At 39.1% G+C, this 19,305-nt stretch overlaps 2 protein-coding genes across 4 annotated transcripts in view; one reads left to right on the forward strand and one right to left on the reverse strand.

The window, feature by feature from the left end:
• The window catches only part of LOC137252579 (phosducin-like protein), a 65,892-nt gene that overhangs the window by 1,985 nt on the left and 44,602 nt on the right, over nt 1-19,305 (reverse strand). The gene's annotated exons all lie outside the window — the stretch shown is intronic.
• LOC137252577 (alanine--glyoxylate aminotransferase 2, mitochondrial) overlaps nt 11,175-19,305 on the forward strand; it is a 48,840-nt gene continuing 40,709 nt past the window's right edge. Inside the window, exon 1 of one of the 3 annotated variants that reach the window (XM_067788520.1) lies at nt 11,175-11,592. In XM_067788520.1, the coding sequence (XP_067644621.1) occupies nt 11,571-11,592 (22 nt within the window). In that variant the 5' untranslated portion in view covers nt 11,175-11,570. The remainder of the gene's footprint in view (nt 11,593-19,305) is intronic. The other 2 variants (XM_067788522.1, XM_067788521.1) reach the window with 2 other exon arrangements.

The raw sequence follows: 19,305 nt of genomic DNA on the forward strand, positions 1-19,305 counted from the left end.
CTGTACGAAGTGTACTGACTGCGCGCACCACTTTTCGTTGTATTTGTATTTATTAGACAATTCATCCTAGCACAACAATTTGGCAAAAATTATTTTATAGTGCTAGTCGGTAAAAGGCATAAAATAGGAGCATTTTAAGCTTGAAACTTAAAGCTAATGACTATGACTAAGAACAAGTTACAATAAATAATCTATTTAATAAATAATGGAATGATAGAGTACATTTACTTAGTCAGAAATCCGTATTTTAATTGTGTAGGTTATTATAGAAACTTGTTAATTCTTTATTGAAGAGCAGAGCATTGCTTATAAGCCTAAGTCTAGAAGGGAGCGAGTTCCAAAGACTATGGAAGTAATGAAGAACTGGCGATCAGATATTGGCATACGATGTCTGAAGTGGGTAAGGAGAACAGATTTAGACGACTGGAGAAAATTTAGCCTCCGATACAGATAGTCAGGATCCTTCATATATATTAATTTAGAGCGGTTTAAGTTTAATAAGGTTATCGAAAGAAATGTTTAGCAACTTGTCAGCATGATGAGAGACGTGGTCAAGTCTTTTCAACCCATAGACGATCTAGCAATGTTGTTATAAACAACATTAAGTTTCCTATTGCATACATAGTCACAATTAGAGTAAATCTCACAACCATAAAGGGGCGTAGGTATTAAGCACGCTTTTGCTATCAGTAGACGAATATGTAACGGAGTAAAATATTGTGTAAGTCAGAGTGTACGAAGCATCCCATACACTTTTCCCACTGTGCGGAAAATGTGATATTTCCATGTTGTTGTTGTTGTTGTAGCGATAAGGTTGCTCCCCGAAGGCTTTGTGGAGTGTTATCGATGTGATGGTCCTTTGCCGGATACAAATCCGGTACGCTCCGGTACCATAGCACCATTAAGGTGCTAGCCCGACCATCTCGGGAACGATTTATGTGGCCACATTAAACCTTCAGGCCATTCCCTCCCTCCCTACCTCCAAGTTCCATGAGGAGCTTGGGGTCGCCAGAGCCTCGTCTGTTAGTGAAACAGGATTCGCCGCGGATAAGTGAGGTTGACAATTGGGTTTGGAGAAGCTATATATTGCGCTGGCAACCTGAAAGGTTGCGCTACACAGCCCCTTGAATCTGGTATTTTAGTCGCCTCTTACGACAGGCATACCTACCGCGGGTATATTCTGATCCCCTAACCCGCTGGGGTGTGATCTTTCCATGTCAACGTTTTGTTAAAAACTACATCTAGATTTTTAGCCGTGTCAACGTATTCTATAATAGTGTTGTCTAAAATTAAATTTTCCATTCCACTTTTATGTAGTGAATTTCTATGAATGACTATACATTTCGACTTCATAGAGTTAAGGCATAAGCCGTTCATAGAAGCCCACGTACCAATTTGATACAAATCGTAATTTAAGTTATTAATACACGAACTGGTACGATCACTAGGACAGCACATATACAATTGTACGTCGTCAGCATAAATGTGAATATTACAATACTTGAGAACACCAGGCAAAACGTTTATGTACAAAACAAATAGCAGGGGACCAAGGATTGAGCGTTGTGGGACGCCTCTTAAATCACTGACGAAGTCAGACTTTCTGCTACCAACACTTACTGCCTGAGTTCGGTCGGCCAAATACGATCTGATGAGGGCTGTTGCACAGTTGGAGAAATTAAATAGGTTTTTCAGCTTCTTGCAGAGAACGGTGTGGTCGACCGAGTCAAACGCTTTTGAATGGTCGAGAAGAGTTAGGAAAGCAGTATAATTTTTATCAACTTGTTCTCGAATATCCTCTATCACCGATAGGAGCGCCGTTTTACAGCTACGAATTGACCTGAATCCAGACTGGGAATCTGCGAGAAGTTTATTATCCTGCACATAAGTATTTATCTGGCAGTGCAAAATTCGTTCGACTACCTTGGAGAGGAAAGGCAGAATAGCTATAGGTCTATACTCCTTGTTTTGCTTGGGGATTGGGATTACCTTAGCAACTTTCAAACATTTGGGAAATACACAGGACGTCAGCACAGAGTTAACCAAATAGGTTAAGTGAGGACGGATTTTAGGAATTATTTTTAAAAATTTCGGACATATACCATCAAACCCCATAGCATTAGACTTTACAGAAAGAATGGCTTGACCGACATCACAATCATCGACACTAACAAACTCAATAGGACCAAAATCGACATTAGCACGAATACAATAATTGTCAGCACATATATTGTCAATTGAGATTGGCAGATTTACAAAATTTATATTTATCTCGTTAATATCTACATCAGGGAGGACAGAAATATCACATTTGGACGATCCGATACCAATATCTTTAATCGACTTCCAAATTTCCCTCCAACTCAAAGCAGAACTAAACTTGTTATTATAAAATTTCTGCTAAGCTGATCTAGTGGCTTTGTTTGCAGCGATCCTAGCTGCTTTGAAGCAGTTGCGAGCCTCCAGGGTTTTGTATCTTTTCCATCGTGAGTAAGCAAGGATACGCTGGTGAATTAAGTGTTTTAGATTGGCACTAAACCAAGGGGTATTATTGTGTGTAGCAGCTTTGAATTTCACTGGCACATGGTTGTCGAAAAGCCTAATAATTTGGTTCTGTAGGAATGATGATTATCGACCGATGTCAGCGTACGAATCAAGCTCCATTCGACCGACTTCACCACTGCATTAAGGGAACTGTAATCTATGCTTCTAAAATCACGATACGTAAAGGAACATTGGCTGTGTGACGTTTGAAAGTTGTAACTAAGAAATATCAGATCGTGTTTTGAAAAGCAAGATGCAGACAATCGATCGTAGTGAAGCAATTTCAGGGGATCATTCACAAAAAATAAATCCAACAAAGAAGAGTTTGAGTAAGTTAAGTGTGTAGGTGAAGTTAAATTGGTGGGAAAAATTCCAAGAGACTCCATACTTAGCTTTAGAGTTGAGTCGACGAGAAGTTTGGAGTTGAAATCCCCAGCGATGATTATATTATCATAGCTTATAAGTAGAGGCTCGAGAAATTCAATCAAGCCAGAGAAGCAGAGAAGTCAACTCCACGACTTTTTATCAATTTGTTTCTGTCTGACGGCGACTGAAATTTTATTATTACGGCCGGATCTGTCACGCTGTTGTCTAGTTTCCGTAGCCGAAAAATGCTCAATATAGGAATTGGTTGCAAACTAAGAGTGGAACAGAGGTGATGAAAGACACTTGTTAAGTTTTCTCCTTCCTTAAAGGGAATTCCGTGTACACGGACTTCACTTGCGGCAATATGGCTCTCTTGCTTTGACGCATTGTTTTTGAGTGTTTTTACTTCCTCTTCGAGATAACCAACGCGCTCGAACACGCTCTCCAGATGAGTAACTCTTGCATTAAGCTCACTGACCTCTTTCTTCAGCACCAAAAATGTGTCTTCTAGTTTTTTGCATACGAATTCAACGAGCCTTTTTTTCGAGTCCAAAATTTGCTTAGCAATCAGATCGTTGAACTTAGCAGATCGCTTATCCATGCTATGCATTAAACTAGGAGAGAAGTCGCTGATCCGTGGCACCTTTTTGGCGCTATCAACCTCGTTATTAAGGTCGTCACCACCCACGGCTTACCACTGACTGGCTCGTATTCGAAAAAAACGGGCCAAAAATAGTGCTCGAAGAAACTGGGTGGCAGCTCTAACGCAGCTTGGGTTATAATGACTCAAGATCAAGTTTGGCAAAGACGCAAACCACAAAATAAAGCTTGAAGCACAAACTTCAGTGACTAAGGGACGTTGATACAGATCTGATTACAGAATTCAAGTCGACTGACAACACCAAAGCAGGAGCACCAATTGAAATATGCTGCCAAGCTGCCAAGTTAGTTAAAGTTGAATTGGAGATCACCTAGACAGAGGATCTTATTTTCCCCAGATAAATGTCACGTTTGTTAATGTTTAGAAGCAGGTTGTAAGAAGTAAGGCTCACAATAAACAATGAATTTGAAAATTTAAAGAGGAGCACAATTACTTTAGCTTTCGCACACCAGGGTTGCCATTTTTTTTGTTCAATAAAATTAAAATTTTAGTTATCCTTGCACAAAAATGTTTATTTAAAATAATTGCTTTATTCAAAGTTTTATTGTTCTTCAAATTTATTTTTAAAAGCGATCTATCTCAGCATAAAATCAAAAGCAGCAAAGTGCCTTCTCATGTTACAAGCGAGACGAGAATTCCACCCATGTTGCTGATGTATTAACGATAAAGACACTTCCCGAAGTTTTTGGGGAGTGTTATCGAGGTTGGTGGTCCTTTGACTGATATAGATCCGTTACATTTCTGTAACAAGCATTATTGAGGTACTAGCTCGACCATCTCGGGAATCGGCACCCAAACAGCCATCTGATTGAAGAGGCCCCGCCTATCAGGTACATAAGGAGCCATCTTCGCAAGCACTACAAATTAGAACGAAAAGAATATAAAAAGACCATCAGAGTCATCCATAAAGGGTTGGCAGAGTTCTATGCCGATAAATGCCCGGCGATCGCGACCATTTACTTAAGTAGAATCAACCCCGACATACCCAATGTATGTTCCGCATGTTATGTGTATCCACATGACAACAATCATCTCTTCAATATTAATGTGGTATCAACGCCTTTTACACTCATATCACTTTGTGAGTGATCGCATCTATTGGATGGAGCGAGGCACTGCTACAACAAGATAAGCACCTGGGTTGCAATAAATTAAGGGACTTAAGCAAATACAATGATTGCATTTATAAATCGCTTCCCACGATAGCCGATTCTATGTGCCGAAGCGCCCCAGCGAGTTAGGGGGTTAGAATATACCCGCGGTAGGTATGCCTGTCTTAAGAGGAGACTAAAATAAGGGATTCAAGGTTTTATGTAGCGCAGCCTTTTCAATACCATCCTGGCTCTAGAAAGGTATTGAACCCAAGCTCGGTCGTAGAATGTGGGTTTTCTGCGTATATTCGAAAGAAATCTACCCAAGACGGTCATGCTCCTCTCAGTGTTTCACGTGCAAAGGATGGTTGCATCGTTCGGGATGTTCGGATCTAGATCCCAACATTCATCGACCTTGAAATTTCTAAACAACTTTTTTTATTAACTAGCCGCAGTTACTTGCCACAAACGAAGCATGGAGCTTACACGTCCGCTCCAACCCATTACTACAATCTACGTAGCATGGATGGAAGCAATGCCGCGTACCAGCCCCTCCTTTTCCTCTACACGCACCCGCTCTAGAAGGATTCATCACTCCTGGACCCCCACACCATGTTCTCCGTATGCCAGTATGCCAGCTAAGATTTTTTATGATTGCCGCTGCTACCTTCATAGATGTTCTGGGTTTAGCAATGGCAACCCTACGACGGGTGCAGTCGTTGCACCGTGCTGCCAAACACAGGTACTCATCAACACCAGCAGCAGTCGGACATCAGGAACGACAAAGCCTAAATCCAGCAAGACGTGTCCACCCATCTCCTACCATACCTGTTTTATTATGCCTCCGGACACTAGCAAAAGTTCCATCCCATTCGGTATACCTTCTATGCAGAAGTCGTAAACTGCTTTGTTTTCAGACTACATTGCTAGGTGTTTGGCTATAGGGTGCATTGGCGATTGCATTTAATTCAAATATGTATATAAAACAAAAACAAAAACCAAAACCAAAACTCGGCTAAAATTAGATTTTCCACTTTACGCATATCAAAACTGGTTTAGCTTGGACACTTGGTGCGTAAGGCGTTGGGTGTTGTCGCAAAGTTGTAATAGTGTGAAGAGGAAGTGTGATTGTACGCAAAGGAGTAGATGGAGCCACATTAAAAATGTGTAACTTTGACTTTAACGATGAGAAGCTCCTAAGATACATAGATAGTTTTAAGAGTTGGCACATATTATTGTATATAAATATGTACCTTACACTAGTGCATAGGTCCATACAGGCTGCTGGCATCTTACTTTGTCTAAGCCGTTTAGATATGCCCAAAGGGGTTTGTACTAGCTCAGACACTTCTATTCATACAATCGCATCCATGACAGATTGCGGGCAAATTACTTATGCTGATACAAGGTTAGGTTAGGTTAGGTGGTAGCTGTCCTAATAAGGGGAGCTCACTTGGACAACATGAAGTTCCGCTGTGATACCACATGCAATAAAATAACGGTAACGTAGATATAGTTACTTAGAGAATCGTTGAGTAACAACGATAAAGCTCCGAATGATACCGATCTCAACTTTGGATAAATCCTCGGGAGATCCAAGTGAGTAGCGACCGAAGTTCTTTCGCAAAAGTTGGACAATCAAGCATAAAGTGATTTGGTGATTCCACATCATCCTCCATACAGCTGCAGCAGGATGGAGTTTCCAGTATATTGAGACGTACCGCATGGACACCCATGGGACAGTGCCCTGTCAGAACCCCAATGACCCATTTATTTCAGCAGACCTGCTGCCATCCACTTTCGCCCAGAAAGATCTTTCTACCCTGCAAGACGTGGTGTCCGTCCAACGTTTGCTGAGCTGAATCGAGGCCCAGCTATGGAGGAGCAATCCACAGGTGGCCAGCGGAATCTCAAATTCCCTACAGCCATATTCATTCGGATCAATTGTACCGATGCGGGCTAAGAGATCCGCTTGACAGTTACCCGGGATATCACTATGGCCCGGGACCCAGATAATCTTAATTTTAAAATAATTCGATGCAATCGCAAGGGAGGTCAGGCACTCCCAGACCACCCTCGAACGCACTGTAGTTGAGCTCAAGGCCTTGAGAGCCGCTTGGCTATCAGAGTAGATGTTAAATTCGCTAACCGTAGTGCACTGGATAACATTTCATCTACCGCATCCTTAATCGCAGCAACTTCCGCTTTGAATACACTGCAGTGAGCAGCCAACTTAAACTTGCGGCTTACATTTAGCTCTTGACAAAAGAACCCCCAACCAACCTTTCCGTCCAACTTCGACCCATCCGTGAACAAGTTAACCGGTCCCATGCCCCAAATAATTTCTCTTCCCCACTGCTCTCTCGGTGGAATGACGGGGGTGAAGGTTGTATATGGAGCAGTTATCGGCATACAATAGTCCGTCCTGTCCGGGATAAAGTCGAAACTGGTAAGAAGGCTAGAGTGTCCGAAGTCAGAAAGCACATAGCCCATATCACGAGGCCTGACTAACGACCGGGCCGCGGCCGCGGCCGCCTTTCCCGCAATATCTACTGGATATATGTTCAGCATGACGTTCAGTGCCAAGGCAGGTGTTGTTCTGAGAGTGCCACTGATACCGATCAGCGTCGTCCGTGGCACTGGCACTAACATTTTGGAGGTGCTCGCCGTGTCCAGTGCTTTCTACCACACCAGCACCCCATAGAGCAGAAGCGGTTTGACCACCATCTCATAAAGCCAGTGTACTACTCCTGGCTGATACAAACAAGTCAGGCTTTTGCGACAAAAATTACGTTAAATCAAGAAAATGTAGAAATGTAAAATATGTGGATTCCAAGACTAAGATATTTAGCAAATAAAAATCTCCCTCCGATTCACTTAAGGACTTGTGCAAATGTAGCCTGCAGTTGACTTGGGCTTTTCATCTCACCTGTCGATATTAACTCAGCTAACACATCTGTTGTAGGTGACCCTGTGCAAGTTTACCAGCAGTACCGTCGAGCGATCCTACAGGCGTTATGGATATCGTGAAACGATAAAGCCATATTCGTATCAAAACATTTGTCGTACATGGTATACGGGCCGACATAGAAGTTTAGGAAAAGCTAGTAAAAAAGCGTAGACATACATAGGTATGTGTTTGCACACGCTCGTACATATATGTACATATATATATATATATATACGTCATATCGCACATCTAGATCAAAACAACGATGAACTCAAAAAATCGTAATTTTTAGAAAACGCGCAAAACCTACGGCTTCTCCCATACGCGCCAATGTAATATTTATTTGTGCAAAGTCTTCTCTCGCTGATTTGTGGAGGCATTAGTAAATTGAGTATACAGTTCGGTAGGTATTGATTTGGAGAGCTTGCAGGTATACATAGCTTCTAAATTGTACGTTTTTGAGTTGGCTCCCTACTGATCTAAGTGTGCAATATAATGAGTTTGAAAGTGAACATATCAACTACACAGCTAAGAGAATGAATGTTTTATGTATGTTTGTATATTAGTTCCTTTTAGTAGTATGCAAATGTATATATGTACGTAAGTTTATACTTCTATAGTAGTGGTGCACAGAACCGAGTCCTTAACTCCTAACCTATCCAAGTAAAATTCCGAAAACCCCAACATATGCCACCCATATATACAAGCCTATCACCTTTTAACATGCTGAATGAAACGTTTAGGCGATCATGCCGCAAAGAGGTACTTTCCAATCCCGACACAGCTTTAAGGGTTGATTCATGTAGGTAAGTACATAATTTGAAAGAGCTGTAAACATTTTACAATGAAGCTAAATTCAAACAATGAGGAATACAAGGTGGTGCGCGTGGATTTTCTTTTCATGGACTTTCTGCAAGATTTCGGTAATCATGGAAATCTGATACTATCTAGGCAAGGTCTGCAGCTACGCTATTAAGGTCCATCCGTTCTTTGACGATGGGATATCGGGTTCATTATTCCTTTTGCTATTAAACATTAAGCGTTCCCTCCATAATATACCTACAATACGTATTTCGAATCGTCTGTCGATAATATCTTTACTTCAGGAGTTTGCCCTAGTCTTAAAATTGTATGTCATCTGCATTTATGTCAGGCCTGTCAGTGATACTTTGCTTCGTCCAGCTAGGCTTCACTTGCTGTTGATGTAAATTTTAGAAGTATGTTGCCTGAAACTGGTCAAACCTTTGTCGAATATGAATTCTATTCTAACAAGGTCTGGTACGAGCCCAAATGCTGCGGGAACAACTTGGTACTAGAGATTTACAATATCTCGAGTAGCAAACGAAATCATCAAACTGTATTGTAAAAGGCCGAGTTATTTCTTTTATTTTGAGTAGACGTGCGGCAATATTTGTTTTAACAAAACTCCCTAGAACTGCACTGTGAGCAAGTAACCAAGAAGGTTAAGTTACTTATTACAGTTCAGACTACGCTGGATTGAATGCCCATGACAAAGGCATGCACAATTTTGTATTCTCCTCTGGAGATGTGATCATATCTCTTAAAACCATAAACATACCGAGTAATATGATTGAATAACATATCAATTTTGTGGGCAGATTGTGAATCCAATTTATCATAGACTAATTCGGAGTATGAAAATATAGGTAGCAGTAGCTGAATAGCGAGTCTCCGCCTAATGACTAAAGGTGTAAAAGCACCAGTCAGCCGCAGACTTCTTAAGGGGGCATACACTTTACATACAACTGAATTTGTGTGATCAGCACAGGATAAGTTGGAATTAGTCACGAATCCAAGGTTAGTAATTTTACTAACAACATGCAAAGGCATCATGTTAAAGTACAGCCGGGGCAAGGTAACACCTTGCAACCTCTTTTTCGCAATAGGCAGGACAAAAGATTTATTGGGATTCAGGCGCAGACTATTGCTTCCAGCCCAGTTCGCATTCGACACCAGATCAGTGTTAAACTTTTGAGCAAGGGTATCAATATTATCAAAGGAATCTGATAAATACAGCTGAATATCATCAGCATAGGCAAGAAGACTTACATAGTTGCAAGACGAAAATATGTCGTTAATAAACAGGCTAAAGAGAAGAGGGCCAAGTATTGAGTCTTGTGGAACACCAAAAGGAAGTACTTCTAGTCCAGAGATATCAGTACTGGTCATTACTCTTTGACACCTACCAGTAAGGTAACTTCGCATAAGCTTGACGGAATTTTCACTAAACCCAAAGTACCTACCCGACTTTGAACAGAGTAATAAATGATCAATAGAATCAAAGGCTTTTGTAAAGTCAAGTAGACAAAGCAGGGTCAGCTGATTTTTATCAAATGGCACGCAAATATAATCCAAGATTTTTAACATGACAGTGGAGCAACTTCGCCCAGCCCTGAAACCAGATTGGTAAGGGGAAACCAAACCATTACTATGGGTATGTAGGTTAATTTGATCATACAGAAGAGGCTCAAAGACTTTTGACAGGGCAGACAAGATGCTAATTGGACGGAAATCAGTGGGACTACACGCAGATTTTGTTTTCGCTACTGGTCGCGCATACGTAATTTTCCACAGGGATGGAAAGCAAGAGGTTGTGATGGCGTGATTGATAATGTGGGTTAAGATACCAACAATAAATGGTAGTACAATCTTAATAAATTTGATTGGTATACAATCCTCACCAGTAGCATTGGATTTAATTTTGAGAACTGATCTAATCACATCACACTCGGATACAGAGACATATTCGAACGGTGAACCAAAATAAGCAGACGAATTACATGAAATGGGCGGGTAGGCTGGCAAAAGGAGAACAACCTTTAATAAAGGCATTGTTTAGCAAATCTGCGCTCAGCTTACAGTCGGAGACATCACGGCAATATATCCGCAAGCTCTTTAGGTTTCGCCCTAGAATATTTGAGGGGAGAGAGGGATCCAGCCTAGCCAAATAGAACGAGCGCTTCTCGCTTTTGATGACTGCTGTAGCATAATTTCTAGCTCATCGAAAAAGTTCCCAGGTTTGCGGCGTTGGATTCCTCTTCCATTGAGATCGCAACTTATTCCTTGTTTTAAGTGCTAACAGAAGTCTTCTGTTGAACCAGGAGCAGGACGGAGCCTTGGGTTTACATACACGAACAGGAACATGAAAATTAAACACATTTAGTAAATACATTAACAGCCTCCACATACAGTAAAATGCTGAAAGATGAAGCATAATAGATCTAAATAAAGTTCGCAGTGTATCGAGGCCCAATAATAATAGTAACTAATACAGTTACCTACCAGAAATGAACCCGAACCGAATATTCTGGACCGCTGGGAACCGAGTTCAGTAGACACAGACCCTTTCGTATATTGAGAACAGCACATCACTTTCATATACACACACATACATATATAATATGTTATCAATTGTTAGTTTTGATTACAATTCATAGTTTTCACACTTACCGCGCTCCAGGCAATCAAATTTCTCAAAATAGGCACCGCATCAGTGCCAACACTTGTTGGTTGTGGCACGTTGATTGGTGCGACATTCGGCGTTAGCCACCACCGTGTATCCGAATGTACGACTTCCAACTAGTTTTTATTAACATCAAACATTTAGTAGCGTTATTGTGACCGTGCGAAGCAGTTCAGTTTTTTGAATTATTTATTAGTGAATATTTATTTTAAATTCTTATGTTTGTACATTGATTCGGTTTTGTTAGCACTTCACAGAGTTCATATTTAAATGCGGACAAAAAAGAAAAAAAAATTAAGTGAAATCTGAAAGCATTACGTGGCTGTACGGTGAACCCGCCAAGGCATTGCTTTTTATATATTGAAATCGATTGCAACCGGCAACACAATTCTGATAAACGGTGGAATAGTAACAGTAATTTAAAGGATAAACCGTCATATAGAGTCGGGCTTAAAAAATAAAAGCGTAAAGAAAATGCTATCGAAGAATTCGTTGGGTAAGTATTTTTTTGGAATTATTTATTTTATAAACAAAGTATATAGGTACTTAACTAAACTACCAACTAACTAAGTAACGAGCCAAATGTAAACTCAGTTATTTTATTACTTATGCCCGGTTTTTCAGTGCAAGTATAAACTCCAGTTAAAGTTGACTAGGCTGTAATCTTGCCACTTTGTTCGATAACATGAAATTTTGCTGGTCAACTCAGCTTTAGCAGCAAAGTTGCAGGGTTAAACTTTAGTCAGCTTAAACTGAAGTTTAAACTCGCACTAAGTCCGCAAGTAGTCCTAGCGACTTTCGGTCTATAAGCATCTTACCTGCGCTTTCTAAAGTGTTCGAAAACCTGTTGTCTGAGCGAATATTCGAGCATATTGGTAAACGGCAACTGCTGTCCCCGCTTCAGTCAGGCTTTAGAGCAAAACATAGCTGCTCCACTGCCGTATTAAAAATACTGGATGACATTAGAATTCCTTTTGACAAAAACCAACTGACTCTATTGTGCCTCTTCGATTTTTCTAAAGCTTTCGACTCGGTAAACCATGACTTACTCTGCATAAAGCTAACAAATTATTTTGGTTTTGGTGTTTCCGCAACGCATCTTATGCGGAGCTATTTAGGGGGTAGAACTCAACGTGTCAAAACTGGCTCACAATTGTCTAGCCTTAAACCACTGCTGACTGGTGTCCCACAGGGATCTATTCTAGGTCCTTTATTGTTTAGTCTTTTCATATATGTCATCTTCTATATCTGTCTGCATACCAAAATGCATGCTTACGCTGATGACATTCAATTATATCTATCTGGAAGGTAGGAGGATACCAACCATCTTTGTGAAAGGTGACTTAGCATCCATTTCGGCTTGGGCCACGAGAAATTATTTGTGCCTTAATACTGAAAAGTCTTACATCCTCCCGATATCTAAAAAAGCTATACCTTTCTCAAATATGCCCCTTTATATATTGCTGGCAACGTTCTAAAACTGGTGCCAAAAGTTTTATCACCAACAGCAGCTTGACATGCGATGATCATGTAAACTCTATTGTCTGCAAAGTGTACAATATATTAAGGAACCTTCGAACGTCAGCGGCGTTTACCCCTCTCCCTGTTAGAAGAACAACTTGCAATACAGCTAATTTTGCCAGTTATATACTACTCCAAACTGGTATACAGCAAGCTGAGCTCGCGTTCTGACCAAAAGATTGATGTAGCTTTCAACCACGTTACGCGCTATGTATTCGGGTTTGACAAATTTGACCATATTTCGAATTGGAGAACACGATTACTAGGGTGTGAAATAGCTGACTTTCTGAAGGCCAGAAATTGTATTTTTCTCTGCAGACTTATTATATGTAAGGAACCTAGGTATCTTTGTGATAAGCTCATTTTTCCCAGGTCATCTCGGACTCATGATCTGAGTGTACCAAGCTATAACTACCTTACCTCCTCGCGGCTATTCTTTGTCAATGCCATTCGTACTTCGAACTCGATACCAATGTCCATTCGCACTAGTATCACTAAAAACAACTTTAAGGCAGTTTTGTACGCTTACTACCGGTGAAATACATGAATACTCTCAAGTTGATTTGTTCACAAGTTTCGATATCTAAATAATGTTATCTGTGGTTATTGACTTCATGCTTTATTTTCTATATCTGTATTTTTTTCTTCTTATGTTATGATCACACCTAGATTTAAGAATTATATGTATTTTTGCTGTTCCATATACTGTTGTACTATAAGAGATCATAGATCTCATTGTACTTATCAATAAATGAAATGAAAACCGAGCATTACTTACTTACTTTATTGGCGCTTAACCGTTTAAACGGAACTTAAATCGTTTTCCATCTGGTCCTTCCAGCAGAGTGGAGACCGCCCTCTTCCCCTGCTTCCATAGGCTGATTCCGATAAAAATACTTTCTTAACCGGAACATAAGCTTTCATTCGCATAACATGACTAGCCAGCGTAGTGGCTGTGTTTTATTTCGCTGGACTATGTTGATGTCTATCATTAAATCTTCTTTGGTACTCGCCGTCGCCAACACGTAGAGGTGCGTAAATCTTTCGAAGAACTTTTCTCTCGAACACTCCCAGAACCGCCCATCAGATGCAGTTAGTGTCCATACTTCTGCGGCTTATAGTAGGACGAGTACGATAAGTGACTTGTAGAGCATGATTTTCATTTGCCGAGACGGGAATTTACTTTTTAATTGCTTAGTTAAAAGTAGCGTTAATTGGCAAGAGTGATTTCAAGGCTGACGTGGTTTTTGTATTTTACTATTTCAAAATTATGGCTGCCAACGTTGGTCTGGTTGCCAAGGTGCAAATACGCCCACTCTTTGCTTGATGACTGCAGGTAATTCGTTTTGTCCTTATGCACCAACACACGCATCTTTTCCGCTTCGTTTTCCAGTATGGAGTAAGCAGAAGACGCAGTTCTTCGGGCCGTTGATGTCAATGTCGTCAGCGTACGCCAGCAATTGCATGTTCTTATAGAATATTGTTCCAAAGCACTAAAGTTCTGCAGCATCAAATTGAAGAAATCGCACAATAGAGACCACCTTGTATGAAACCCCTCTAAATTTTGAACTGCTTTCCAATTCTAACTGAGCTGGTGGTGTCGATCAACGTCATTTTGCACAGCCGTATAAGTTTTGCGGGAAACCGCAGACACAGCGGCATATAAGCAGCTCCTTTTAGTGGTTTCGAAGACGGCTTTAAAATCGATGGAAAAGTGATGGGTGTCAATTTTTTTCGCAGGTTTTTCCAGGATTTGGCGTGTAAAGAAAACCTGATGGTAGATTCGCCGGTCTTTCCAGTTTTTCCAGGATTTCGCATGTAAAGAGAATCTGTTCGATGATAGATTTACCGGTTCTAAAGACGCACTGATAAAGTTCAATCAGCCGATTCATAGTGGGCTACAATCTTTCGTACTAAGAAGACTGATTGCACGATAACTGACGCAGTTGGCAGGATCCCCCTTTTTGTATGCTTGGCAAAGAACGCTTAGACTCCCAGCATCGGGCATGCACTCGTTCGACCATATTTGCGCATTGCCTACACGGAAGACCGCCAAGCGGAATTAACATATCAAGAGGCAAACTCTCTTTGGTCCTATCAGAATGAAAAATTATGTATACTACGAAATTTATTTTCAGTTCTGATTATATTTTTCTTTCACTCTCTAGAATTTTATGTTTGTAAGAAAATTTTAGAAGTCTTTTTCATTTTTCGAGGGCCCCTAAAATCGGGGGCCTCATGCAACTGCCTATTCTGCGTACTTGCTAATCCGGCCCTGGGTGTAACTCAGAAATTCGCCAATTACCTTTATTAGAAATTATATCATGATAGTTAAGAGAAATTATGAAAGATATGTATGTATGTATTTTGTATCTATAACGCTTAAAGGGCCAATTAATGGTGACTTTTAACCATAAAATCATCCAGATAAAACAGCTGATCGAACCTACCTTATGGAAATCAATGTAATCGATAATGGTGCCATACGATAACGTTAACGCCATAATCATACCATAGCCAACCAATTGGTTTTTGGTTTCTCGCCATATCCATAAATATTTGTATTGGTGAATTTAATAACTTTTTGTAGATTTTATTTATTGTTTTGGATACGTTTTGACTAAGAGACTTATTTTTTGTGGAATATGTTTTTAATTTTTTGCGTTTTCTTCATTTTTATGAAATTTTCACGATTTTTAGGTTAAGGCACCATTAATCGATCACATTGGAGATGGTTATGGATATTGGTATGGTTACGACTATGGCGTTAGGGTTAAGGAAGTTTAATTAGCCCTTAAGGGATCTTAAACGTTATTCACCAACTATTTTTATAATAGATTAAAAATTATTTAATAGTCAAATGACAGCTGGGTAAACGCACTATCAATAATACTTTCTAATCTGAGAAAACTAATCTAATACACACAACCAAATCTTATCTAATCTACAAATTGTTGCATTATATATGTATAAATTGTCATTAAGTTAAGTAGATCAAGGCAACAATGTCACTCATGTTAAGACTTGAACTTCACATTCAAACTACTATCTTATCAGCTAGGACAACCCATATGCTCAATTTATTATAATTTAATGTACATATTTCGAACACGCGTCAAAGAACGAGAGTCGATCGATAAAGGCTAACTTGCATAGATGTAAAATTTTCTGAAGTGTGTCACAATTTCTCCACGGTGGCATTTCTTTTTTGGTTTAACATTTTTTCGTTGGCATAAATAAATTAATAAAATGCTTTGGAAACTCTAATATTTTTCGAAAGTAATAGTGCAAATGGTTTAACTGAACAAATAAAGCTCGTGGCAAACTTGCCATATCCATATCCATATCCATATTAAACAGCTGATCCAGCCAACCTTACGGAAATTACTGTAATTGGTCAATGGCGCCATACCATAAAGCCATAACCATACCATAGCCAACCAATTGGTTTGTAGTTTTTCGCCATATCCATAACCTATAAACACTTCAATTGATGGTTTTATTAACGTTTTGGATGTTTTATTTTTTGTTTTGGATACGTTTTGACTAAGTAACTTATTATTTGTGAAATGTGTTCCTAATTTTTATACTCAGTTGAGCAGAGCTCACAGCCATGTCCGTCCGTCCGTTAACACGATAACTTGAGTAAATTTTGAGGTATCTTGATGAAATTTGGTATGTATGTTCCTGAGCACTCATCTCAGATCGCTATTTAAAATGAACGATATCGGACTATAACCACGCCCACTTTTTCGATATCGAAAATTTCGAAAAACCGAAAATCTGCGATAATTCATTACCAAGGACGGATAAAGCGACGAAACTCGGTAGATGAGTTGAACTTATGACGCAAAATAGAAAATTAGTAAAATCTTGGACAATGGGCGTGGCACCGCCCACTTTTAAAAGAAGGCAATTTAAAACTTTTGCAAACTGTAATTTGGCAGTCGTTGAAGATATCATGATGAAATTTGGCAGGAACGTTATTCTTATTACTATATGTACGCTTAATAAAAATTAGCAAAATCGGAGAAGGACCACGCCCACTTTTAAAAAAAATTTTTTTTTAAAGTAAAATTTTAACAAAAAATTTAATATCTTTACAGTATATAAGTAAATTATGTCAAGATTCAACTCCAGTAATGATATGGTGCAACAAAATACAAAAATAAAAGAAAATTTAAAAATGGGCGTGGCTCCGCCCTTTTTCATTTAATTTGTCTAGGATACTTTTAACGCCATAAGTCGAACAAAAATTAACCAATCCTTTTGAAATATGGTAGGGGCATAGATTTTATGGCGTTAACTGTTTTCTGTGAAAATGGGCGAAATCGGTTGATGTCACGCCCAGTTTTTATACACAGTCGTCCGTCTGTCCTTCCGCATGGCCGTTAACACGATAACTTGAGCAAAAATCGATATATCTTTACTAAACTCAGTTCACGTTCTTATCTGAACTCACTTTATCTTGGCATGAAAAATGAACGAAATCCGACTATGACCACGCCCACTTTTTCGATATCGAAAATTACGAAAAATGAAAAAAATGCCATAATTCTATACCAAATACGAAAAAAGTGATGAAATATGGTAAGGTAATTGGATTGCTTTATTGACGCGAAATATAACTTTAGAAAAAACTTTATAAAATGGTTGTGACACCTACCATAGTAAGTAGAAGAAAATGAAAACGTTCTGCAGGGCGAAATAAAAAACCCTTAAAATCTTGGCAGGTATTACATATATAAATAAATTAGCGGTATCCAACAGATGATGTTCTGGGTCACCCTGGTCCACATTTTGGTCGATATCTGGAAAACGCCTTCACATATACAACTACCACCACTCCCTTTTAAAACTCTCATTAATACCTTTAATTTGATACCCGTATCGTACAAACAAAGTCTAGAGTCACCCCTGGTCCAGAAAGGCCCACTCCCTCTTAAAATACTCATTAACTCCTTTCATTTGATACCCATATCATACAAACAAATTCTAAAGTCACCCCTGGTCCACCTTTATGGCGATATCTCGAAAAGGCGAACACCTATAAAACGAAGGCCCACTCCCTTTTAAAATGCTCATTAACACCTTTCATTTGATACCCATATCGTACAAACGCATTCTAGAGTCACCCCTGGGCCATCTTTACGGCGATTTCTCGAAAGGCGTTCATCTATAGAACTTAGGTCCACGCCCTTTTAAAATACTCATTAATACCTTTCATTTGATACCCATATCGTACAAACGCATTCTAGAGTCAACCCTGATCCACCATTATGGCTATATCCCTAAATGGCGTCCACCTATAGAACTATGGCCCACTCCCTCATAAAATACTCTTTAATGCCTTTCATTTGATACACATGTCATACAAACACATTCCAGGGTTTCCCTCGGTTCATTTTCCTACATGGTTATTTTCCCTTATGTTGTCACCATAGCTCTCAACTGAGTATGTAATGTTCGGTTACACCCGAACTTAACCTTCCTTACTTGTTTTATCTTCTTCTTTTTTATGAAATTTTGCACATCTTTTAGGTTAAGACACCAATAACCCATGACATCAAATATGGTCTAGTAAAAATGTGGTATAATTATGGCGTTATGACTATGCCAACGTTCCCAGGCCCGTAAAGCTCGTAGCAAACTTGGCGTATTCATATCCATAACAAACAGAAGATCCAACCAACCTTGTGGAAATCAATGTAATTAGTCATACCATAACTTCCAGCTATAATTATAACATAGCCAACCAATTAGCTTTCGGTTTTTCGCTATAGCCAAAACCTATAAATATTTGAGTTGGTGAATTTATTTATTTTTTGAATATCTTATTTTTTGTTTCAGATAAGTTTTGACTAAGTGATTATTGGTTTTGCAATTTTTTTTTTTAGTTTTTGTTTTCTTCTTTTACACTGAAAGAAATGGTGCTAGTAAAATCAACAAATCTGTTCTGTTGTTCTTGAATTAACGGAGATTCGGTGAAATTGATCGAACTACGGTTAATTCGACCGAGTTCTTTGGCAAGAGAACAAATTAGTTTAGTCATTTCAACAGAAGAGAAATTGTCGCTCTTAAGTTAACAAAATAGTTAACAAAATTCTGTAAAATTGACAGATTCCTAATCAATTTAACTGATTTTTTTTGTTAAAATAACTGATCTCACTGGTCATTTCAACAGCGATCAACAATCAATACATGCGCAAATTTCAAAGAGAATTTTACGCTCACTGCCCTCTCTACTTTGTACTTATGACGATGGTGCCACTTGTTAAAAAAAACACCTAAATAAGAAAACCACCAAATCGAAAAAACACACAAAATGGGAAAACAACAAAAAACTAGTATTTCAGTTATCAAAACGAAGCGAAAAACCCTTTTTTGAATTTACTGTGCAAAAAAGTATGAGATACCGGGACACCTATTTATATGGTACAATTTTGCAACTTCTGCTCCAAGCGAAATGCAAAACTGCGCCCTCTTGTTGCAAAAGTTTGTTTGAACGAACCGGATTTTTCCAAAGTTAGTAATATTTTGTTCAAATTTTTACGAATTTTCACTCACGCGAATGTATCTAAAAATATCCTTTTTTAATGTTGATGTTTCCGCCAGCATAAAAGTTTGAGTTGTTTTTGAATCGTTTCAACTTAAAGTGTTACGAAAATTAAACTTGCCGAATTACATG

Source organism: Eurosta solidaginis, chromosome 5 (assembly GCF_040869045.1).
Source record: "Eurosta solidaginis isolate ZX-2024a chromosome 5, ASM4086904v1, whole genome shotgun sequence".
NCBI lineage: Eukaryota > Metazoa > Arthropoda > Insecta > Diptera > Tephritidae > Eurosta > Eurosta solidaginis.